Below are 25,528 nucleotides of genomic sequence, written 5' to 3'. Positions count from 1 at the left end.
GGCGTGCCTTTCTGACACTAGCTGAGGAGCCTCACAGAACAGGACACAATACTTGGCACTTAGCTAGCAAGCTACAAGGAAACAGCTCAGAGCGCTTCAGGAAAGGCAGGTCTGAGTCACCCCATTTTACAGATGTGGACTGTGAAAACCCAGGCAGGTGAAATGACCTGCCACAAGTGATTCCTCCATCCAGCTGTTGTTTCCGCTGGGAGATGGGAGAGCAGGGGATTCACCAATCTGGCCAGCAGCTCCTCGGGGCCTCATGGTAAGAATCTGAAGCACGACAGAACATTGGGATTATTATTTTAATAGTGAGGTTTAAAGAATTGCATGTAGGAGAGACAGGAAGAAACATACAAAATCAGACCAGAATCTGAGCTACAGTACACATCCCTCCAAGGGAGAAGTCAAACCTTTAGAGATGGCTACAGTCTTGCAGCAAAATGTAACAAAAAAAATCATCATATAATAAATTATAAAAATCATGCCGACTCCACACACAGGTCATATCTGGTCCATTTATACAAAGGGCCGTCGAATACTTGAGCTCTTCCAAGCTGAGGAGCGGCTGCAGTGGGAGAGACTCAAGAAACTGGAACCCTTCCTCCCAGTGGCGCTGCAGTCAAGAGGAACTTGGGATTTAAAATAGGACCAAACAGGTGAAAGGAAAAACAAAATCGCAGTGGTGGGAATATGCACACTGAATTGTTTCAGTCCGCGAAGCATGAGGAGAGAAGTCCGAAATGCTTTGGACACAGGTAAGGCACCGTAAGCATGAATGGAGAACGTTTTTCATTTTGTTTACATCCATTGACTGGACTCTCACTGAAGACCCACTGAGCCTCTCCCTTCTGCTGCCCTTCAGAGCTGCTCCAGGTGCAATGCAAGACTACAAGAAACTGGACTGTTCGGAACTTTGTTTCCAGCCGACCCCTATGATCCCAAAGAGGGCACAGCAGAGCCTTGCTAGCTGGAGCATCCAAACTGATTGCTCGCCTCGTTGGTGCAGTGTCTATTACTACAAAAAGCCCAGGCTCAAGGGCCCCATTTCAAGCAGTCAGGGAAGAAAAAAAAAAAAAATCAAGCAAACCCCATGTTACGTTAAGCAAAGCTAACATTAAGCACAGTTTCATCAGGCTAGTTGAGGAAGCATCACATTGTCATACAGTGGTATCTTCCTGTTCTTCCTTCTGCCCCTCTTCCCCACCCGAACAAGTCTATGCCTCCTTTAAGGGTTCCCTGTGATCTACCATTAGCAGCATCCTTTGATGAGCCACAGACCAGTTTGGCAGAACCATCTTGGATGCTCCCCGCATTGCTACAAAGCTGGTTCCGCCTGCGTTTCCCCACTGACCGATAAATGACCAATGCATACAAACAGCACAGCCGGGTGATGAAGGAAACGCTAACAGGTCTCCGACGAGCAATGGAAGTACCAGAAAACATATACAAGACAACATTCGAAACACCTAACAGCAAAGTGCTTTGGCCCAAAAGTTGCGATTTGAACAGATGTGCATCTTTATTATTTTCATTTAAATGCAATTTCAAGCTTATTGGTTTTTATTTTTTTCCTTTAAAAAGAACCCCTTCTGCTTCCAAAACAAGACTTACAGGAAGCAAGCATTACAGGGAAAGACTTTTTTTCCTTTTTTAAAATTTATTTAAACAAAAATGCACAGTGCATTAACTTCTCTTCCAACCAGCTAAGCTGGGCAGATATTTTTCCTCCAGAAAAACAAAAACAAACCCAAAATTTCCTGTAACCGGGCAGTGGTCCTCAACATGAGTGCTGCCTAGTTCTAACATAAAAAGAATACATTTCCATCATCATAGAAAAAGCAGTTTAAAGGTGAGGATTTTAGTATACTTGCAACAAGCCCACCTTAATCCTATATTACAAGCTTTTTACAACATACAAAATAGATCAGTAACTATGATTAATGTAACCCCTCCTGGTTAGAGAGTAAATATACAGAATAATCATCAATCTGGTACCAACAGGAGGACAGAAGTAGTGTATAAGGCAAAACAACAGCTAGGTACTGGATTATTATTAGAAACCATGGAATCTGAACAGTCATTAGCTAGTTTGGCCAAACAAGGCAATCCCCCCCCCCCCATGAGAAATAGCATGAAAACACTCTCTTTAGCCAGGCGACCCACAGTCAGAACACGAGGACCCTGATCTCCACCCCCACAGATTAAAACCTATTTAGCAGGGTTTCCATATTTTTTGCTTATTAACATTACAACAATGATCGTCTTCCTGTTAAAATGATAGATTTGGTCATTTAACATTAAAACCAGAATACCCAGCAGGGCACGAAGGGCCGAGCCACCCATCGGGAGTGGGGGCAGCATTTTGCAGGAACCCATCGGTGTGATTAAGCTGACCGTTCCCAATACAGCAAGCTCCCGCATCACAGGCTGCTAGCTACCACCCGTCTCCTAACCACGGGGCAAGCTGGAGACGCTTGCAGCTGCTGCTACCAGGTTAAAAAACCAGGAATTATTAGCCTTGTCAAATTTTCTTCTGCGGGGAGGAGGGGAAATCTAGCAGTGCCCTACTTGTTACAACAATGCGCTCTGAGGAAGGGCCCTGCAGCCATGGACAGCATCCCCAGACAGAACACGGCCCACAAATAGCCTGCATATTCCAGCCAGGGGTCAGTCCCTCTGGAATGGCTGGGATAGCATGCCCCGAGCTAGCATTTGCTCCGTCCAGTGCGCCCGTGTTCCTTTGGGACAGTAGGGTCCCCTTTGCTGTATCCATGGAGGGAAATGGCAGTTGCTGTGTCTGGGTAAATAACCATGTTAGTTTAAACTCTTCCTGCACCCTGTTGCTTTAGCTGAACTGATCAGTATATAGTGTTCACAGCCAATAGTTTTCTAGACATTTTGCTTTTCAAAACCCCATCCCTTTTCCTACATTCTTATGTCCAAATCTGACAACCCTCTCCCCCTGGGCTCTTTCCTGCCCTCCCTTCTCCAAATCTGACCCCCCACGCCACATGCCCCTGCCCTAGCATGGAGCACTGGGCGGTACTGGCCACACCATGCTGGTTTCTGGCCCCAAAGCCGTCACACACTGGCTTTCTTGCTTGGAGTTCACCCTACGTTATATTAACTTTGTGGACCAGGCGAGTCTTTTTGCACAGATCTGCAGAGTGGCGCAGGAAGCCTCTTTCCAGCGCGGCCCGTGGATCTGCAGCTATAAAGTGGAGGAAGGGACTCACCCAGGTAAATCCAGGTATGAATGCATAGATGGAGGTGAGAGAGGATTCATCTGGGTTTGTTTGTTCCTTGCACCATTGGAAAAACAAAACAAGACACTGGGAGCTTCTCATGCAGGTTCCTAGGGGCAGGGGGGAAAGTCCGTTCAAGGAAAGGAGAAGAGGTCTGTCTCCTCGCCAAGGAACAACCAGGCAGTGCAGCTGGACTTCACCTAGGGATGGGAGGCAGCGGCGGGGCCCCCCGGGTTGCTGCAAGGCAAGGAAGCCGGGTTAGTTAGGCTGCAGCAGGAAGTGCAGGAGTTTCCTGGCCAAGTCACTCAGTTCAAAGGTCTCCTCACCAGCTGCCGTGTCAAGTATTGGTCCCTGGACGCCAGCCTGGCCAACAGCTGCAGAGTCTGTGCACTCATGGGCCACTTCCCCCAGGCACCCGGGGAATTCCCGAAGCCTGGATCCCTGTCCAGCAACCACAGACCCAGCCGTCACTGGTGCACGGGCTCGTTATCATCCCAGCTCCCAGCACTGCCTCCCGGGGCTCCAGCTTCCACTGGGGCCTGTGCAGGCCCCACCACCCAGGGGATGCAAAGAGCCGCCACCCCCGAACAAGCCATGGAGGAGCCCAGCGTGAGGCCTGGGGGTTTGCAGGAACGGGGGGGGGGGGAGAGGGGGAGATCAGGACTGCATCTCCAGCCAGTGCCTGTCAGAAGGAGGCTCCCAGGGAGCTCAGAAGGCCAGAGCCCTAGAAGCTCTGGGAAGGCCAGAGCCCTGGAAGCTCTGCACTGATGGAGGCAGGTCTCTGGGGGGGGTGCTATTAGAAGGCACAATATTGCCACAGGCCAAGAGCTTAATCAAGGCACTTTTGGGGTTAGACCCCAGGTGTGAACAGGCTAGGGCAGAGACCCGTCGTGCAGGCTTGGAGAAGCCTAGCAAGGGAAGACAATGGGCTGATAGAAAGGCAAAAGCCCACTGCTCACTGCGCAGACAGCCGGTGGAAAGCAATGTACAGCAGTGGCTTTAGCCCTCCCGCTCTGAAGCGGTAGGTGCCACCCAGGTGGCTTAGTGGAGCAGGCGCTGGGGAGTCCTCCACCGACCAGGCACAGATGTTTTAGCAGCGAGACGCATTGGCTAGGTCCGTCACCTACCTCGGTTCGTTTTGCTGGGGTAAGTTCTCTGGAAGTGTTTATACTCCTCTGGAGCTGGAAAGTCTTCAACTGGATGAAAGGAATATTTGGACTCAAAGTCATCTGGGAAGAAGGGAAAAGGGTGAACTAAGACAGACAACTTAAGAGAGGAAACGGAAAAGGTCAACTTGCATCCCGAGTTCTCGGTGCTCCCGATCGGAGCCAGTGACACAGAAGCGCTCTGCTGCTGGGGGGGAGCACGGAGAATCTCCCCACTCACGGGAGCTGCTGGCCATGTTGGAGATCCGGCTGTGTGAGTCTGAACAGCTGGGGATGGAGATACCTGTCCTGGTCGTGCTCTGGGTGTCACAGGGGGAGTGGAGTCAAACAGAACTGGCTAAGCAAGTCAGTACAAATGAACCAGAGGAGAATTTTTCCCTCCTTTTGTAAGTTCCCATTTTTCTTGGGCCATGCTGCCAGCTGCTGGCTGACAAAGGAGAATGGCTCCAGACACAGAGCTGAATTTCCACCTGGAACACGATCAGCGGGTGTTAATCACGCAGTTAGAGACACGATCCCATTGACGGGGGCCCTCCATTCACTGCGCTAGCTGCAAAGCCACTCCGCAAGCATTAGGGAGTGCTGCACAAGTGGAAATCAGGTCTCAGCCTCGTCAAACAGTTGGGCCCCAGTACCTGTTAACTGGAACATGCTCCCTCCCCACCCTCTGTTCCTAGTGGGCCTGGATCTGATTCAGACAGGAGCCAAATGGTTCACAAGGCTCAAGTTCCAGTTGATGATGGTTAGATTTTCTGAGTGGGGCCCATGACTCCAAGCCAGGGGGCGAATCCAGAACCTGATCACTTCAGTCTCAATCAAATCCGGTACCAGAGCAATGCACAGGGAGTTTGCCCACCCCAGCATGTCTCATGCCTGGCACTGCCCAAGGCCAGCAGGTTTTCATTCAATAGTTAAGCCCAGTGCTCTGCAGGAGTGGGGATTCCTGAAGGTTTCCCACCCCTCTAGCCAGCATAGACACCTTGGCCAGGGAACACAGGGCTTCCCGCCACCTCCTAAAGCCTTCATAAGACCCTGAAATTCATCCATTTTACCCGCCCTTGTCTCCGGAGCTAGAATTCTACCACGACATGGTATCATAAGCCAGGCTGCTAGGGGCTAGAGGGACATGAGGCAATGAATGCCATGGGGGGAACAGAATTTCTCTCTGAACTGAAGGAGGACAGGAATAGCAGGGTTCCACCCCGGAAGAGGGGAAAGGCAGGATCAGCCCTGCAATAACACCCTTTGGAAAAAGCATCCCAAGAGCCAGCCACAGCAGAGGCACTGTACTGGAGACAGACCCAGGAACGCTCGAGCTGCTGGAGAGTCGTGCGCCCACCCATGAAGATTCCTGAACTGCTGCAGCGTCAGCAGGGTGTGGCTCACACCTTGTTTACGTAGGACCTACAAAAACAGCAGTTTTCCATGTGCCTCCCCAACGCAGCGTCTGTAGAGGGCCGTTTGGAACCTGGACTGCATTGCCCAAGCAGGCCGAGGCAGGTTCTGTCTGGCGTCTAACATCATCTACTCACCCAAGAAAGATCTCATGGTGGCGATGGAATCTCTATGCCCATTTCGCACTGGCGGAGGCGGAGGGGGCGGCCCAGCCGGTGTCCTGGTAGGTGGGGGCGGAGGTTTCCCTCGACTCGGAGGCTCTGATGACCCATGCATTCTGTAGGGGGGCGGGGGCGGGGGCGCGTCACGACCACCATTCCGCATCAGCGGGGGTGGGGGTGGGGGGGCTGCAACAGAAACCCTGATCAGCACAGATAAAGACATAAGAACAGTCAGACCGATGGCCCAGTAGCCAACACCAGGTGCCCCAGAGTCAGAGCCACAGCCAGAACATCACAGCCATCGAGCGATCCAGCATGTCGCCCACTCCCAGCAAACAAGGGCTAGGGAAACACTCCTGGATCATCGCGTCCATCCGCGCAGCCTGGGCAGGACTGTGCCTCCCACAGCACTCTCCAGTGAGGCATCCTCCAGCAATGGGGCACTGAGGGTTATTCCACTGCTTGGAGAGTACTGCCCAGTTCTCCAGTGGGCAGCCAGCAGGGGACAGAATGCCAGACCTAACCCTCCTCCGGCTGGCTGGGGAGCCCACGTTCAACAAGACTGTTTGTTACCATTGCAAAATCCCAGCACACCGCTCACCTGTCAGGCTCTGGACATTTTTAAAGCCAGTATTTTCAGGGGCCCACTCCACCCTCTCACGCCAGCTGAGACTCCAGTTCAGGCAGAGATGCCAGGCTAGAGCACACCAGGATCAGGACTTGGTAAAGTACCTACTAGGGCCTTTCTGCTGTTTAGTGCCCCAACAAGACATTTTCAGCTCATGTTCCTAATTAGGTTAATTAGACAGAATAATGCATCAGCTCTGGAGCAGTGACTCAACTGAGGGACTCTAGCAGGGCCAGAAAGGGCCAGAGCGGGCGACTAACCAAGGCAGAACTGCAGCCTTGTGGCGCAGCCCGGGACGGTGCATTCAAAGAGCACGATAAAATACTAGCACTGTGCTTTCCCGACTCCAGGGGCTGCACGCAGGTGGACGCTCGCATGGCCACAGAGCCACATACGAGGGGGAAGCTGAAGGCACCCAGGAGAAAACGCGAAGAGCTTGAAGAGAAAATGTTGCCTTAAGTCGTGCTCGGAAAGGCTGACGTCAGACCCTGAAGCTCTGACTTTCTCCCAGGAAGCTCCTGCAAACGAGGGCTCTAACGCAGGGGACAAGTTCCAGGAGGAGGCCGAACCCCCTCAGGCATCAGACACACACATCGGTGAGCCTGACAAACAAACGCCCCTTACCTGCAGCAGGCGCTGGGGATTCCACCCCGCCCCCTTGTCTCTCCTCACACCTGGGGAGCCACGCGGTTACACCGCTGCAAACCCTCAGGAGCCAGCAGCAGCGACATGCGTGGCTACCTTACGGCCAAACTAGCTCCGGGCCTGCTGAGAGGGCGCGCTGGAGGGGCTCTTACCTGCTCCCCTGCTTGGAGGGTCTCGGGCCGGCGGAGGGGGTCGATTGCTCTGGAGCGACGGGGAGGCCGAAGAGGGTGGAGGAGGGGCCATGCCCCTCACGGGGCCCGGGGTTTTCCTATGCAAAGAGTTGTGTCTCTGGGGCAGCTCCGGGGCCAGCTCGTTGATGGGGCTGGAAGGACCATTGTGAACGCCAGGGGGCTGCCGATAGGGGGGCGGAGGGGGAGCTAGAGACTGGTTCTGAGAACTTGGCCCCGTTCGGACATTCACTGGGGATGGAGGGGGCTTGATGGGGGGCGGTGCTGGGGGGCCATCCCGGCCTGCAGTGAGCCGCTGTCCTGGAGTTGGTGGTAACGGCTTCTCCCGGTTGTAGGAAGGCGCTTTGCTGCCATGCATCGGAGGAGGTGCAGGGGGTGCGTTGGCTCGGCGGCCTGGAGGTGGGGGCGGAGGGGCAGACGAGCTGTGTTTCATGCCAGTACTGCTGGCACTGTTGGGCCGGGAAAGGTCAGGCAAGGAGGGTCTCTGCATCCGGGGAAGCTCGGGAGGGGAAGCCCGGCTGTTGTCGGAGTCATCATGAGGTCGGCTGTTGGTCACAAGCACCGGGGGCCTTGGGGCCGCTGATCTGGAGCCAGGAACCTGAAGTGACTGCTTGCCAGAGGAGATGTCTGTGATGGATAGAAAGCTGGGTTACTTGCCAAGGGAGGGAAAGAGTCCCAGCCCGGCCTAGGGCTTGACTTGAGGGAGATCGATGGGCCCAGATTGGTCTGAAGGGACACACTGGAGCCAGCTCATGCGCCTGGCACACAATTCGGCGGAGACAGAGCACTCGGCTCACCAGAATGGGGGAATGGCAAACACAGGGATCTCCAGAGGGAGCTGACAGCTCCCCTCCCAGGCAGCACTAATTAACTCTCACAGGTTCTGAAGGCCAAGGTTATGCACAGAAGAAAGGCAAAGTAACATTCTTCTGTTAACACCTGGTGCACCTAGGGCCATTCCCAAAGCACGAGACAAGACAAGCCTCATCCCACCCCGGGGAAATAAACTATCCTTAATGGGACAGATGGGGGAAACCGAGGCATAGAGGGATGCACTGGTTTACCCGAAGTCCCAAACGGGATGGCTGTAAAAACTGGGATTATTGCCTGGCTCGTAGGCCTGTGTTCAGACCATTCTCCTGTCTGGGCCAGCCTGGTAACCCTGGTTTCATGCAGCGAGAACCCCCAGCCCTTCTGAGACCAAATCAGGCGCCAGAGCCTAGTGAGGATGGGGGGCCACGGAGGGACTGGTGCATTGCAACGTGCTGTGATGCGCCCTGCACCCCAGCAGCATTTCGGACCCCCCTGCTCGTCGCTGGTGATAGGTACCCAGTAAATCGCTCGCTGCCGTTGCTTACCGGAGTTGTCCTTCGCTCCTACAGGTCTGAGCTTAGGGACGCCCCCTTGGAAGAGGCCCCCTTTGGGCTGGAGCACTGCTGAGCTGGAGCTGCCACCGCCTCCTCCCTTGGGCTCTGAAACAAGAGGGGTCCAAACTCAGCCCCTAACACAGCCTCCCTCCCAGGGGTCCCCTTTCCTTCTCACAGCTTTGATTTGAGGCATCCCAGCTCCAGGTGCAGCATGCCTCAGATTACACAGCACCAGGCATGTATGCGGGGCATTAGCAGCTCTGTTCACCCCCACTCGCTGTCGCTCCGAGACCACTAACTGAACCGTGCCTCTCATGTCTGCAGCTGGAGCACCAACATTCCCCCAGGCCTTGGCTCAGGAGCGTGTGCGTGTTCACAGAACGAGGTCTGTAGCCCTAGGAGTATGGGGCCTCAAAAGTTTCTAAGGGAAGATGCGGGGAGAAACCAACTCGGTCAGTATGGAGCAGCCATGAGGCTGCCACAGTTTCACAACAAATGCCCTTCCCAGCAACAGCAGCAATTCGGAGGAACACCTATGGGAGGGGCTGGAATTGCAGCTAGAGGAGGCTTTGGGGCTAAGTGGCACCGCACGGTGGTTTGGACGCAAATGCCCAGGGTACTCACTCTCCAGGACTGGAGCGCTTCGGTCATTGACTTGCGTCACCTTTTTCAATCTGGGCCCTTTGCAGATATCTTGGAGCAGGGCTCCTCTACCTCGCTGCTCATCTCGGCTCAGCTTCGGGAGCTCGGTGTTTGCCTGGAGACAAGAGGGACATTACAGAGAGAAAGCAAGTCAGTGCCAGGCACATTCCCAGCCCTGCTGGTAAAGACGGGCTGGCTGGAAGTCTCATTACAAACCAACCCCCTTCCCCCGATTCCAACCCTGACTGCAGCCCGTGGCACTGCACTGTCCCTTCCCGAAACAATGCAGCTCTGCTTCAATCCCTCCCTTTCAACCACCTTCCCCCCATTCCAACCCTGACTGCACCACCGCACTGTCCCTTCCCGCCATGAGGCGGCTCTGCTTCAATCCCTCCCTTCCAGATGGAGCATCGCGCCAGTCCCAAACCAAGGCACACGCAGAGTTCTAAAGTAGTACCGGGCAGGTTCCTCCTTGCCCAAGAGGAGTGTTGCTACAGTCCTCGCCCCCTTACCCCAGACATAAAAGTGTCCCCATCTCTGCTGGGTCAAAGGGGCATAAGAACCACACCTGAGATTCTTCGCTCTCCCTCTGGGGCCATTTGGGAGGGAAGGGGGCAGCCCCACATCACAGGATCTCAGCCCTCCCCGGCGCGCCTCGAATTGGCTTTGGTCGAGGCAGCGCCACTCCCAACTGACAGGTGATGGCAACCATTAGCCCACCGGCGACTTCACTTCCCCCGTTCCCTCGTCTCATCCCCTGCTTCTGACTAGCTCCACTTCCCCCGCTACCCAAAACGCGCCTAGCTCTCGCTGCTGAGTGGGGCCCTGTCTCACACCAGAACTTCTGCTAGCGATACATCCGTAGGGCTGGTCATGCTGCCCAGCTGAGCCCTGAGGGGACACTGCAGCAGGCAGTAACCACACAGTGCCAGATCAGAATCGTGCAAACAGGGCACAATCCCACGGCATCACCTAATTAATCAACACGTCTCCAGCACTTAGCATCGTCCGTGTCACATGGGCAATCACTGATCCCCACCACACAGCCAGGGAAACTGAGGGCAGGAGTCAGATGACTTATCCACAGTTACACAGGCTCTGGAGTCCCATTCAAGCTGCCGCCAACAGCTCCAGCAATGCACCAGGGTAGACTGGCATGTCCAGCCAGAGAAAATGCAGCTGTGAAGAAAGCACCCCATGTACATGAGCCACCCTAGGAGAAGGGAAGTGGCAGGGCAGAGTAGCCACTAGCCCCAGAGAGAGGGGGCGAGCGGGGCCGTACCTGATTAAAGGTTGGCGGTGGAGGGGGGCCAGGAGGCGGTGGAGGGGGAGGAGGTATTGGCATCCTTTCCCACTCCTGGCTGGCTCAGTCTGCTTAGTGTCCGCGGAGCGTTTGGTCCCTCATATACCTGTAATTCAGACAGAACCAGTCAGGGACCCGCAGGCCGTTTCAGCAACACAACCATGCAAGTGCCAGGGCAAGGAACTGCAACTGGCATGAGTGGGCCACACTGTCTGGATCACCCCACTTCAGCAGCCCCGCCTTTCTGAGAGTCCCCAACGACGCAGATCCTGGGAGCGAACCACAGGTGGACGCTGAGCACAGAGCTTTAGGATACAGCACCACACAGACGTCCGCCAACAGCCCCAGTGCCGCACAGAGACTTCTCCAAGGGCTTGGCTTCAGGAGAGCAATACCTGTGAGCTTTGAGCACCACCTCCTGGCCAGCTTAAGGTGCGAGATTCCTTGAGAGGCAACTAGTTCAATCACACCTGGAAGAGCAGCCCGGGGGCAGCTACTATCTGCAAGAACCCAGGGTATCCCCCAGACCCTGTATCTGGGCCCGCTTTTAGGTCCCCAGCAAGGAAGGCTCAGCACTTGCCCAGGAAGCATGGCTGGCGAGAGCTGCAAAGCATTGAGAATTCAATTTATTTTTAACCCAATCATCTCACTTGAGAAAGGAACAAACCAGCTACCTTGATCCTACACTCCATCAATCCACACCACTTCCGCCAGAGCAGGAGGCTGCTTACACTGCCAGGATTTAACAGATCCATGACATTTACAGCTCATCAGTGGAAATCAAGAGCTAACGCTGCAGAATTCCCAGGCGGGAGCCACAAGCCATACATGCATCTACATCTTTTATTGTGTAAATCATCATCAAGAACCATTTGAGATGGAAGAGACCTGGAGTCTGCACCTCTGGGTCACAGCAGGGGAGAATCTCTTCTTCCTGAACCATCCCTGAGAAGGAGGCATTAACGGCCAGATTTTCAAAAAAGTTCAGATCCCACACAGGTGTCAATGCAAAGGGCCAGCTGAGTACCTGAAAATCTGGCCCAGTGTCTAGGTTATTTCTAACAGTGACTCCAAAGTGCCCAATGGGAGCGTATTTCACTGACTGAACTGTTCATATAGAAATCTCCTAATAATGTATCTGAGTTCTAGCTTACCTAGCACAACCACCACCAGCTGCTGTTAGGCCTTTGAATAACCTCGGTATCGAACAGCCTGTACAAGCCATCCAGTCACAAATGAAACATTGCCATGGAGGAAGTAGATAAAGGCACAAGATGGTGAATCACCAGGTGACTGCAAGACACTGATACCTGTCAGAGCCATTAGTCGGACAACATGAAATTACAAAATTAAAACTCTCAAACAGCAGCGGCTAATGGGATTGGAATGTGAAGAACACCAGGAGTCACTTGTCAAAGCAGGAGTTACATGTGCTCCAGGCAAAAATCGAGAGAGGATGAAAACTTTACACAGCAGAACCAATGGAGAAAGATACCAGAGGACTCCTAGGCAGAAACCATCCAATATTAAAAACACATGTTGTGTTAACACCTGATAATTGAATATTTTGCATTTACATTTTAAAGCATGTGGATGTCAGATCCCTTGCCCAGATCCCATCATAAGCGAACCAAGGAGTTTAACAGGCAGTTACATGACACAGCAAGATGGTGCCAGTCCACACACTTTATAATGCAGAAAATAAACCGTGGCCAACCTTTGAGAGGTGGGAAGTGAGCAACAGATGCTGCAATGAGGGCTTGTAATAAGACTTCATTATTCCTACAAGATAAACTATAGAACAATTTACTAGTGAGGTAAACCATATTGTCTAAATAAATCATGTACATTTTGTGATGTTATCAAAGCAGCTCTTTTTTAAGCTGTGTTCATTCCTTTCATGCTAATTCACAGAATCCCGTCATTCCCACAGTACCCCTTCCACCCAAAACGATTAGAGCAAATTAGGGAGGTTCTAGTCTCATCATTTACATGTATTGCCTTCTTTAAAGGGACACCAGCAGACTGTGAGAGAGTCAATTTAAAAACCAAAGTTCAAAATAATGTAAAGAACTTTCCCTGCCCTATTGCCAATATTTGTGGTTTTACAACCACTTCTCTAAAAATGTCCCCCTCTTGCTGCTGTGTGAAAGAGCCATGCAGACAGTGGGAAAGAGTGAAACTGGCCCTACACAAACTGCTGTTAAATACATAAATAAACCAAAGAAAAATATTTGTCTCAGAGTCTTTTTACAGTGATATTAAGTGACATTTGAAACATTACTATAAAAAAAAATTCAGATAGAAACATCTCTTTAAATAACGAGGCTCCTTGTTTGAACACGGCACACCAAGCGAGCGCTGCAATCCAGCTACCCAAGAGCCCCCTTCAGACAGCAGCTCTTCATTTTGACATTGCTGTGGAATTCTGTTCGGGATGAGATCCTGCTTTTAAATAAAATCTAGACCTCATCTACAGCTATTACTCTTCTCAGCACTTTCCAGACTCTAACCTCAGACCTGAAGAAGAGCTTTGCATAAGCTCAAAAGCTTGTCTCTTTCACCAACAGAAGTTGGTCCAATAAGATACTACCTCACCCATCTTGTCCTCACAACAATCGAGAAGGTAAGTGAATTGGAGTAAGACATCAAATCCACTCAGATAGGAACTCGCACACAAGAACAGATCTGAAAGAGAACAAATTTTTTGATAAGAGAAATAATGTCACATACTTCGCTGGGGTTTGTCTGCGCTGTCTTCACTGCCATCGGTGTGTCTGAATAGGAACTCACTCCCTGAGTAGCATCACGTGTGCTCCCACTCCTTCCTGCGATGAACTCATGCTTTCGTGTTGACATTTGCATGGCCTGTTGCCACAGAAGCGACTGTGATGTCACAAGGCCAATACTGTGATTTCATAGCTTGGCGAAGAAGATGAAAATAGCTTGGGGTAATTAGCTTACCCTAACAGCTGGGAAATGCGCACCGGGTAAAGATTTATGATTCAGTCTGAGGTATTTGAAAGCCATGCCTAGCACCCAACTTCCTCTTTAAAAATATCAAAGCCATGAAGAACTGCTCCCCATCCTCTCGACGCGTGGCCCGTAGGAACATTCAGATGATTAGAGGAGTTATAAGCAAGGTAACAGATCTCCACTGAGAGGAAATCAAAGTTCAGCAGCTTGCTATGAGCATGATCAGGCCTGATGGAATCCCCACCGCAGTCCATGCAAAGGAAGGTGTTGCTATCTAGCTCTGTACTTACACAACAGCACTTCCCATAGATCCTGAACATTACATACACTAATCCTCCCCAACCGTGCGAGTATCAGCTGTGCTTAGATGTTACGGAAGTAGTACACGGACACGACTGTGATAGGCACCCTAGACAAAGAGCTGCTACCACCATTTCACAGACATGGAGTACAAGATTTGTTTAAGGTTGCAAAGCAAGTCACTGGCAAAGTCCAGGATAGAATCAGGGCACTCCTGCTTCCACATCCTACTTCAGACCCCTGGGACCTCACTGTACCTCTGAGATCATTACTCAACCTTCATCAGTTTGATGTGCAATCGTTCAGTGGAACGGAGGGGAAAATCCTGCAGAATTAACCTGAGTGACTGTGGGGTTGGCTGGGGAAAGATTCACACATAATACTTATGGATGCACTTTAATCTCTGAATGCTTTACATTGCATGTGCCAGAGCAGAAGTCCCAGTCTGCATCTGATGAAGTGAGTTGTAGCTCACGAAAGCTTATGCTCAAATAAATTTGTTAGTCTCTAAGGTGCCACAAGTACTCCTTTTCTTTCTACTGAAACAGGCATTCAAATAAAGGTTCTGTCCTAGAAGAAAAAAAGCAGAAAGATCTAAGCTAAAGCAGATCAGAGAGAAAAGGGAGCTAGATTTCTAATGAACAGGTCACTTCATTTTAATGTGTGGCCCAATGCACATTATGGATGAACTACTTGGCAAGGTGGGTGAGGTAATATCTTTTATTGGACCAGCTTCTGTTGGTGGAAGAGATAAGCTTTCGAGCTACATGGCACTCTTCCTCAGGTCTGGGAAAGGTCTCTCGTATATCCCGCAACTAAACACGGCTACAACCCTACAAACATCTCAGCAAAGATCAGGTTTAAAATTAAGAGCCATTGAATTCAACTGAGCTAAAAAAACAGCCCCTATTGGAGCACGTTACTTTATACCGAGAGAAACCAGAAGAAAACTCCAAAGGAAGGCCAAAGTAATCTAAATCTCAGAATCTTAAAAACAAAACAAAAAAAACACACCAGATCTTTTGTTAGGTTCATGAAGACAGCCAACCCAGCTGAGAAAGTATCTCACAGCAACGCTTACAGGCCCTTTCCGTTGAGTCTGTGCCTTATGGGAAACGCGCCCCTTTGACACAATGCAGTTAAGATAGCCGATGCCCAGCATTTCATTTGCTTTGTCCTTTATTAACCAGGATTTTTACCTGGAAACGGATCTTAATGTTCAAGGGTTTTATACTTTCCGGCGGTTTAGCCTCTGGTTTGTGGTGGAAGCAATCTGAAAGATCCAGAGCAGGCAGCATGCAAAAGGCACCAAATAGACTAAAGCACAGAACACAGCCAGCTCTTTGGGTAAACCAGAGAAAAAGACATTTGCCATTTAGTGGGTCTTTTATACATAACAATAAAAGGAAGCATCTTCACAGTTTCTTCAGTTGAAGAGCTCAGAAGAAGGCAAGTGTTTTTTGGATGGCAAGGCAACCAGGCCTCCTTTGACAGAGATCCTTTAGAGTAGCCATTCAGAACTCCCACCCACTGGAAAACTTATACACTAGTTCATCCGCCCAATAAACCCAGATCAGAAGTGGTCTATTTGCAAGCACTTCTATAGAGTGTAAGAACAAGTCCTTTCCCCCACCCTTTTAAAGAATAATTAAGCCAAACTTCATGCTCAGAAGCTCATTGGATTGTAGTGTCCAACTGTGCTTAGCCTTCAAAAATCCACACAGATCAAACCCATGCTGGAAGTAGCCTAAACTTTCTAGACATTTGTGAAATCTAGATGTGCTGTAAAGGGAAATAACTTGTTTTCTACAGAATTCAGTATTGATCCAGTCAGGACTTTTCACTGGAGATGCAGCAGTGCCTTTCACAGGTCAGGAGCACATTTCCTCACCTTTCAAAGGGATTTGGGTACCGTGCCAGATTCATATTTCATAGTTACAATGCTTCTACAGCTAGTTTGCATTTGCAAACCAAGATGAAGAAAACATTTCATCCTCACAGAGGGCAGTGGCTTTGAACTGCAGATTGGAGTGGAATTTCCAATCCTTATGATTGCGGACTGATTGCCGGATGTAGCTACAGTAGCTTTTAGACTATTCACAAGATTAGAGCACTTCCATAATTTCCTTCTTCCACCTCCCAAAAGTATTCCAGATCCTGGACTCAGTATCCCAGACTCAACCCTGAAGTGCGACATTCTTGAGTCTGTTTCTGAAGAGCACAGAGGTTGCTACATAACTAATTTACTCTGCAAAATATCTCAGAATTGAGGGTCAGTCAGGCTTTTAAAAATGTATCATAAATGTTTTAAGAGAGCAAGCTGCCATCTCAATTCAGAGCTTCTCAGACACATGGCCCATCTCTGAGTGCAGACAGACATACCTGCTTCAGTTTGCAGGACTCAGACACTCATCATGAATTATTAGCAACCCACGGGCACTGCAGTGCATTTTTAACAAACCTTGAACAAAAATTTCTGATGCCTCACAGCCAAATTCCAGGGTCCTCAATGGAGCAAGACCCCACTTTGCACCTCAGTGGGAGCTTTGCTCCATTGGAGGGCTGCCAAGTTGGGCCGTGCATTAACAGCTTTCCAGAAATCTTAACGTTCATTTGGCAAAGGAAAAGTGTCAGCAGGATCAAGGAATCCTGTCATCGCATCAAACTGAAGCAAAGGAAACAGTGATCTGGCAAGGAGGAAACACCCTCCCATAAAAGCTTAGGGGTTTCCCTCCCACTCCCGCCACTGAACAACCCATGGGGTGCAGAGAGGGATGGGGATGCATGTGACGGAAACTAAAAAGAAGACTTTTCTTATCAACATTTTATTTTTAAAAAATCCTCTACTGATCATTTCACTGACAACAGGAAAGAGGCAGAATCGAGAGCTTTCTGAGGCTTTAGAATGTGTCCCCATAAAGGCATTTGTGGAGGGGAAAGGGGGATGCATTCAACTGCATCACCCACGCCTCCAACCAAACAATATGCTGCAAGAGGAAAAAGGACCCCAGTGCTTTTGTTTGATTGATGTTAGTAGCTTATAGTTCAAATAAAAATGACATTTCTTTAGCAACGGCCAGTAATCCAACATCCCCATCCACTAAGAGTTCAAATAGCTGCTTGTATGTTCCAAGTAAATTAAACTCTCACAATTGAAAAGAAAAAAGGGCTATTGTTTAGTTCATCTCATCTAGGACAGGAGAACGGTCTTGGAGCAGAATTTAGGTGCAATAACAGAATCTACTAGGCAAGGAGAATGTCTAATGAAATTAGACTCAGCACTGAGCAATGCAGAAACGGAGGAGACGTTACTGGCTAGGCTGACAGCATTTTCAAAAGGTGTTAAGCGTCTGTAAGAGCGCATCTTCATCTCTAGGGCACCCCCCCATGCCTGGACCCGGTGCTGCAGGGAACTTCGCCTCTTGCACCCTAGCCCGTGGCCACTTCCTTGGCCCCATGATGGCCAGTCCCAGCCAGTGTCTTCTCCTGACTCCCTCTCTGCGTATGTCCACACTGTAATAAAACACCAGGGCTGCTGCTCCTCAGCTGACTCGGGCTGCAGGGCTATGAAGTTACAGTGCAGACATTCGGGCTCAGGGCTGTCCAGACTGCTCTTCTTTATTCCCAGGAGTTCTATGTTCTTCGCAGTTAGAGTCATTCCCACCCATCCTTACTTATTAACGGACCAGCTGTGGGTGGAGCACTCCTCAAAAATACCTTCCCAGCCCTTCTTGTTCCAGGGAAGTCCTTGGCCTTTAACTTGTTTCTTTTGATATCCTTTGTTTTTTCCCCTGTAGGCAACAAGGGACTGGACGTACTGGTTTGCCTGCCTCTCTGCCCCCTCCCCTTTCTAGGAGGGATTCTTTCACAGGCTGGGATCTCTGAGCACTGCCTTGGGAGGCAGCACTGGCCACAACAGTCCCTTGCATTCTTCTCTTTCAGTGTGGGGAGAGATCGGTCTCTCGTCCTTCCATGAGATCTAGTGAAAGCAGGCTCCTGGGCCCAGGGACATAGCCAAGTATTCGCAGGGTTTTCCTAGGCACGGGCCAAGCAGAGATGGACCAATTTATAATCCAAACTATGCAGGGCAAGAAACAGGCATGCAGTGCAAGTCATTTTGTGTAGCTACCACAGATGGCCAATCCCTGCTGTAACAATATGGGAACCGTTTAATGGAATTCCACCAGGAGAGTCTGGTTACCCCGAGCTGAGCCAAAGCCAGAATGACCTCACAGAGAGAAGAGATGCAGTCAGGAAACAGTTTGCTGTATGTTTTTTTAAACCTAAGTGGCTAAAAACGCTGCTGCTTCTAACCAGTTCTGCAGTTCACGAGCAATTAGGAGCAAGTTTACAAGACCAATGCCCATCTGCGCAGTGCTTGCGAGTGATATTGGGCCATTTATACAATCGCTCAATGTTTGTACACAGTTCTGAAGACAAAAGCATTATACATGGGCCCAATTTTATGCTGGAAGAGCCATATGGGTGCTTTATGGCATAAATATGCAATTCTACTGCCGGTGGCAAGACTACAACATCGATCTCTCTGCAATCCAGCCTGCAAGGCATTCTGCTATCCCCACCACTACCTATGCACTCTGGGAAAGACGTCAAATGGAAGCATCTGCCTGCCAGGCATGGTGGATAGTCCGAATCATTTTATTAATGCCATGTCTTAGCCATAGGCCATTGCGCATAACCCGGGACCATTAGATTAAGACAATCTTGCAGTCCTTACTCAGGAAAGGCTCCCACTGAAGTCAACAGGAGCTGAAGGAGCAGGTGTTAGGGCCTTCATCACAACAGCTCCAGTTGCAGGGCTGTGTGTGTGTGTTTTGCAAGGGTTGGGTAAGTGTAAGGAAGGTCTTGTATCAACACAGGGGGGTGAAACTGACACACCTGCAGACTAGAGCTCAGTACCCAGCCCGGTGGACTGATTTAATCACTCAGTGCAAAGCCTCCAGTTCACTGGCTGATTTAACTTGCGTTTTCCACTGGGACTTTAGAAAATAACTAAACAAAAGCACATTCTAATTGATTGATCTAACCAGTTAAACATGTTGATTTACAACTAAATAGAGCCTTTAAACGAGATCTGGTCCATTGCTTGGCCGCCTAGGAGGAGCCGCTGTAGCTATCCACGTTTATTTAAGTAATTATCTAGCTTACCTGAGAATTTGTAAAATGTTACAAAGTGGTGAATGATACATTGCTTACTTACGAGCTAATTCACTTTTTGTTCCTGATTTGTATCAAGCCGCGCTAGGGTGGTAACTGGAATTACAGACAACACCATGTTTATTTTGTAGGGAAATGTTTTGAGAGATTATAATCAATGTATACTATCTATAGAATATTATAATAAATAGTCCGTACTAAATTCAAATTTTAAACAGGTTTATTTTTAAAAAAGAAAATGTCAAGCTTGGCAGAGTCATCCCCGGGGTGGTCTACACTACAGAGTTAGGTTGGCTTAACTACATCACTCAGGGCTGTGAAAAATGTCACCCCCCGTGTGGTGTCATTAAGCCGACCTACACTCGCGTGTAGACACCACTAGATGGATGAATTCTTCCCTCAACCTAGCTACAACATCTGGATTTATTACAGTGACGGAAAAGCCCCTCCCAGTACTGTCGTATCTACGCTACAGCGCTACGGTGGTGAAGCTGTTGTGCTAGATTTGTGCCATTGTAGCACTTCTAGTGGGACCGGAAAGTCACCCTGGGTCCCAGCAAGAAAGATTCTGTCCTGTTCTGCCTCATGCACGGAGACAAGTAATAGCCTCCCAGAGCTACCAGCACTTCCAAGGGAGCTGCTGCTCTGGTGTCCAAGGACGGGCTCTGGAGAACCAGGAGTAGGGCTAATGGGAAGTGAGAAGATAAGACTGCTTGTCAGGGGCAATGGCAGCCTCTCACTCATCCTGACCATGCATCCAGAGTGTCTCCAAATCACAATCCCAGTTCCACCACTGAGTGTATGACCCATGGCAAGTCACAGCCACTAAGAGCCTCAGTTTCCCCTTCTGCAAAATGGGAGCCAGGAAATGGACTCACCTTTGTAAACTCTCCAGTACTAAGTGCTGTTATTGTGCCCCAGAAGCACAGAGAGTGAATTGATTCAGGTTTCAGAGTAGCAGCCGTGTTAGTCTGTATTCGCAAAAAGAAAAGGAGTACTTGTGGCACCTTAGAGTAACAAATTTATTAGAGCATAAGCTTTCGTGAGCTACAGCTCACTTCATCGGATGCATCCGATGAAGTGAGCTGTAGCTCACGAAAGCTTATGCTCTAATAAATTTGTTAGTCTCTGAATTGATTCAGTAAGTGCTACTGGGAAGCCAGGAGAGGAAAGAAGACAGTTTGCTTTTGTGGGATGTCTAACTAGGGACCATTTTCCCCCAGGCAACGTCTGTTTCACAGTGAAAAGCCTACTTTTATTTTGAAGAACGACTCTGTGTTGCCCTCTGAAAGAGCGAGAAGTAAGTAGGTCAGACTTGAAGACCAAATGCCCTGACAGAATCGCTCAAAAGAGAAGAGAGCCCGGCAGCGAGAGCCCTCACCTATCCATTGGCATGCAGGTGACTGTCACGCCTCACTTCAAAGATAATGCATGAAGAGCCAATCCAGTCAGAACAGAAAATCCAATAACGGAGTTGAACTCTCGAGCAGCGACTCTCATTGCTGGCACTAATGCCCTGGGGCCAGAGCGGCAGAGACAGTGCTCTTCTGAGTGGCTTCAGAAATTCACACATTGCCATTATTTGATGGCCGACAACATAAAGTAGGGCTTTGATTTAGCACCAAGTTATGAACACCAGTCAAACAGACCCAGTGAAAGGGGAAGATAATAAATCAAGCCAGCCTGTCTGGCTCTGAAGAGCAATGGCCCAGCTGCAAAGAAATAATGTCTGGAGAGAGGGGGCGATTTGTGTGCAGATCCGATGCACAGCCTGCTCTCCCCCCGGCTGTGTGGTGCAGCTCACATGTCGAGCGTATGTGAAGTTGCTGGATGTGACACTTTGTATTTGTTCAGGAAGCAACCGGTCTGGGCAGTTCCTGGCCCAATGCACAGCTCATTGTCACGCAGCAGGAGCTGGGCCCCTTCGGAGCCCTAAGCAGCGAAGCAATACAGCCAGAGAGCTGAGCACATCTGGCGTATCCCAGCTACTCCACACACAGCAGTAACTGGGCAGAATCTTGCAACATCGTTCGACAGTTTGCAGCAAGAGCCCAACTGACGAAGTTTCCGATAAACTCTCCATGAGCGAGCCGAGAGGCCTAGCGGGTGTGCCAAACTACCCAGGAGTGTGACAGCCGCAATAAGCCCTGGCACTAAAGCACTAATGCAGGCAACAGCCCAGCACCACAGGAGACGTTCTCAGCAGGTGGGTCTGCCTCAGAGAGCACATTCAAAACAGCTCTGATGCATGACGCCGGACAAATTCAGGCCTTGCCTGAAACTGCATTGGCTCCTTCAGTGAAGGGGAGTCAGCTTCACCAAGCGCCCCTGGCATTCTCTACCAGGGCCACCACAGGCCACACCAAAGAGATCAGCAGCAGGCAGAGCAGAATCCAAGGCTGCTGACGGCTAAACGAGGGGCCTCAGACAAAGCCATTGGGGTTCACGGCATCTTTCCAAACATTCCCACCTGCATGCAGCACATGAAATATGCTCTCTGCAGTGGTTCCTTTAAATGACTCCCCCTTGTGATGCTTCTGTCCTTGGCACAGCCCAATTCTAGGACACCTGCACAACCCCATGGAAGAAGCTGTAACATCCCCATCCTTGCTCGCTTAAGCCGCACTTCGTCCTTGGCCTGAAGGTGCCTCTTTGCCTCCCTCCATGTACAACGCCTGCATTTCAGCAAAGAATGACCTCCATGCCTATACCAACTGGCTGCAAGGAACTGTTGGTAATGCCTGTGAAGTGCTCTCAAGGTGCCAGGGGCGGTGCATTCATTTATCCGCTGATCACTACATGCAATTCACATCTGCTTCCATAACATCCCATCAGGCGGCATTAAAATAACTGCTTGCCAAGGCTCCTGAACAGCTGCAAAGGGGGCCATTGTCTCTCTCTAAATGAATTTGGTCCTCAAAGCTACTGAATCGGAGATGGATTATTCATAGCTTATTAACAGCAAATGGATGTGTGAGATATTCACTCCAGATGCATCAGCTTGGAAGCTAGCTCAAGCTGCGGTTTGGAAAATACTCACTACGGGCCCCAGAGCACCAGTAATAACCTAGCTCTTATCCAGCACTTGCCATCAGCAGATCACAAGCGCTTTACAAAGCAGATGAGTATTATTACCTCATTTGCTAGATGAGGAAACAGGCACAAAGAGGGGCAGTGACTTTCCCAGTCACCCAGAAGAAGAATCAGCAGTAGAACCCAGGTCTCCTGAATCCCAGCCTAGTGCTTTAGCCATCAGGCCACACTGCCTGTAATACACTGCTTGCTGATGGCTGAGAATCCCTCCCTAATTCAGTCCCGGGCCTACCCACCCCCAGCTCTGCTGCTGCCTCTCACACCTGACCTGCCATTCCAGACCCTGTTCCCACATAAGATTTGGCCAAAGCCCCTCAAAACCTGACATGCAGTTTCCCTGGCTCTTCCAGTACACGACATTCCCTGTACAGTCTTGTGATGGGGCTGAATAGCCGAGTGAGAGAGAGAGCGCCCATCAATCAGGTGACAGTAGATGAGCAAGCCAACAGAATGCAGTGACAAGAGAAAATTCAATGCCAAGACACCTGGCACACATTCCAGCTGTGCAGAGATATTCTTCCCATACACAGCCCCCATCACGCAGCCAGTTCTGGAGCCCTGAAGATTATCTGGGGGCACCAAGATACCACACAGACAAATGCCTATAAACAGACTAAGAGTCACAGTCTCTATGCAGGCGAAACCCGAGCCTGGAAAAGCAGGAGAATAATAAAGGGCAGGAATAAGCCGTATTAATTCTGCAGAGCAAGGGTGTTGGAAAGGACAGTGCTTATACCATGGCACATTGGCCTGACACCAGTTTCTTTCAAGCCATGAAAGATAAAACAATAATCAGCTGCCTTCTCGTTTGTTTGGTTAAAACAAGGACTTTGCACTGGGAACCCCAAAGATTTACAATGGAAGCACAGAGCCCCTGAGCTCGCAGAGCAGGAAGCTGGGGGAGAATACATTAAGGATTAATGCTGAGCATTTCCTTGCAGGAGACAGGTTATCACATGATCAGTTAGAACCATAGCAATGCACAATTTACCAGATCAGACTATTGGTCCTCCCCAGCTGTTACCCTGCCTCTAACTGCAGTCAAGAGCTGACTCTTAAGAGGAAAGGAAGAAACCCCATCATGACCAGTTGGGCAATTCTGTACATGGCCCAGGAGGAGAGCTCCCTGGCTGCAATTGGCTTGTCAGATTTCTCCCAGGCTATGGATGATACTGAGGTGTTCTCATGCAGCCGATTCCTTAAAATCCAGCAACAGAGACAAACCCATCACACGCAAGCCAAGTTCTCAAGTATGTTGCTGGCAATCTGTTTGTCTGCTCTTCCTCATCTGCACATAAACCTAGCTTTGAGAAGGCTAAAGGCTGGGCAGGTATCAGACTGAGCAGGGATAAACGCCTGGGTCAAGATGCTTGTGAAAGTCTAAGAATGGGCAATCCTCTGCCCCAAGACTGACGTTGCCTTGGCTGACGGTCCACGTCGTTCATGGGAGAGCGGCCACACGTTGGAGAGGGCTCCGGGGAACCACTGGCAGGTGCGCACATTCAGGAGTGGGGGATGACGGGGAATTTGGAAGAACTCTATGTCTCTTCTCAGAGAAGAACACGCAATTTAAGATTTGGCAGCACAAGCAGCTTGTCAGGCAGAGGTAGGTGCTTTGGCGATGCCGATAAGGCCGCAGCCTCCTTCCCAAGTAGCGCGACAGGAGCTTGACGAACAGCGTCCGCTGGAAGCAGCGTCCCACAGGGGCAGGGATGCCACGCGCCACCGGTGCTGCAAGGGCGTGAGAGAGAAGCACCGACACAACCGGCCAAGAGGGCGAGCCCCTCCCTGGAAAGGGAAATCCCACCTTCCTCATGCAGGGAGGCTAGGGGTTCGGCGAGGCACCTCAGACGGGGGGCCGTTAGGCAGGTGGCTCCATGCCCCGGACTCTGACTCGGTGGGTCGCGCACGGATGGGCCAGGGCACCAGCAGTGGAGTAGCTCTTAGCTCGGAGCAATAGAGAGCCTTGGAACAGCTGGCAAGAGCACCCCCCCCCCACCGAGCCTGGGGCAAGTCACAAGAGCAAGAAACAGCCAGGAAGGGCTGAACCAGAGAGTGCGGGGCGGGGGGCGGCACCCCACTGGGCTGCAGGGAATCGGAGCCACCCCCTTTGCTGCCAGGGCTCCCCGTCCAGATCTGCACCCCCCCCCAGGCCCCCCCCGCCGGCCCAGGGGCCAGCCCCCCGCAGGCCCCGCCCCCCGGGACCCGCCCCCCCCAGCGCCTGTGGGCTCTGGCACGTCGCAGCCCCCCGCCGGCCCAGCCCCGGACCCCCGCAGACCCCGCAGCCCCCCCAGCGCCTGTGGGCCCTGGCACGTCGCAGCCCCCCGCCGGCCCGGCCCCGGACCCCCGCAGACCCCGCCCCCCGGGACCCGGCCCCCCCCCAGCGCCTGTGGGCCCTGGCACGTCGCAGCCCCCCGCCGGCCCGGCCCCGGACCCCCGCAGCCCCCGCAGCCCCCCCAGCGCCTGTGGGCCCTGGCACGTCGCAGCCCCCCGCCGGCCCGGCCCCGGCCCCCCGCAGACCCCGCCCCCCGGGACCCGGCCCCCCCCCCCGCGCCTGTGGGCTCTGGCACGTCGCAGCCCCCAGCGGCGCGGGGCCCCTGCTCACCCGGAGCCGCCGCTCGCTCCGCACCGGGGCCTCCTGCCGCCGCCAACCCGGAAACGAGCGAACCTCCCCGGCCCCCAGCCGCGGCGACCAGACAAAATGGCGGCCGGGGAGCCCTCTGCGCATGGGCAGAGGACACGCCCCCCCCATCTCGTCCGGTTTTAGCGCGGCGGGACGCTCAACGCTCTGGACTGGTTGAAGACGCCATGTTGGGAAGGTCATTCAAGGAACCTCGGCGTGGGAGGACATGGCGGGAAGGATACGCAAAGCTCACGGAGCGAGTCGACTGCCATGTTGGAAAGGTCATATGTACTGCCAGTGCGCGGCCATGTTGGTGAGGTCACCCGCTCACACAGCAACCCGCTGCCATGTTGGGAAGGTCGAGAGAAACCGTCGTTGTGGCCATGTTAGGAAGGTCTCACGGAAGTGCTACTCTGTGCCCCTATTGGGAAGGTCTCTGAGGATGTGTGGCCTGGGCCACCATGCAGGGAAGGTCACAGAGGGCCCTAGGACCAGTGAGTGGGGGTGGGTTGCTGAGGCCCTTTGCCAGACCCTGGAGCACCCTGGGACCCACCTGTCCGCAGGCCTGGGGAGCTGAGGCTGCCACCTGCCCTCAGCCTGGGGTGCTGGCATATC

The 25,528-nt window shown here is 51.4% G+C and overlaps 1 protein-coding gene across 4 annotated transcripts; it reads right to left on the bottom strand.

Moving 5' to 3' along the window:
- Positions 1–1,497: 1,497 nt before the first annotated feature.
- On the bottom strand, positions 1,498–25,053 carry WIPF2 (WAS/WASL interacting protein family member 2). 4 transcript variants are annotated; one of them, XM_043503499.1, is made up of 9 exons: positions 24,896–25,026; positions 19,142–19,147; positions 10,723–10,852; positions 9,423–9,555; positions 8,790–8,903; positions 7,396–8,058; positions 5,947–6,156; positions 4,376–4,477; positions 1,498–3,485 (listed from the first exon to the last, which is right to left on the bottom strand). In XM_043503499.1, the coding sequence occupies exons 3-9, from the start codon at positions 10,783–10,785 to the stop codon at positions 3,445–3,447; spliced, it is 1,326 nt and encodes a 441-aa protein (XP_043359434.1). In that variant the 5' UTR covers positions 10,786–10,852; positions 19,142–19,147; positions 24,896–25,026; the 3' UTR covers positions 1,498–3,444. The 4 variants fall into 4 exon arrangements, with proteins under 4 accessions (XP_043359434.1, XP_043359433.1, XP_038241118.1 ...); XM_043503498.1 differs by lacking the exon at positions 19,142–19,147 and adding an exon at positions 13,346–13,431 and having other exon boundaries at positions 10,723–10,849; positions 24,896–25,019; XM_038385190.2 differs by lacking the exon at positions 19,142–19,147 and having other exon boundaries at positions 10,723–10,849; positions 24,896–25,053.
- Between the last annotated feature and the right edge of the window lie 475 nt (positions 25,054–25,528).

The sequence above is a fragment of the Dermochelys coriacea genome, chromosome 27 (assembly GCF_009764565.3).
Source record: "Dermochelys coriacea isolate rDerCor1 chromosome 27, rDerCor1.pri.v4, whole genome shotgun sequence".
NCBI lineage: Eukaryota > Metazoa > Chordata > Testudines > Dermochelyidae > Dermochelys > Dermochelys coriacea.
Note: the sequence above shows the minus strand (reverse complement) of the source record. Positions and strands in the feature narration are given on the sequence as shown.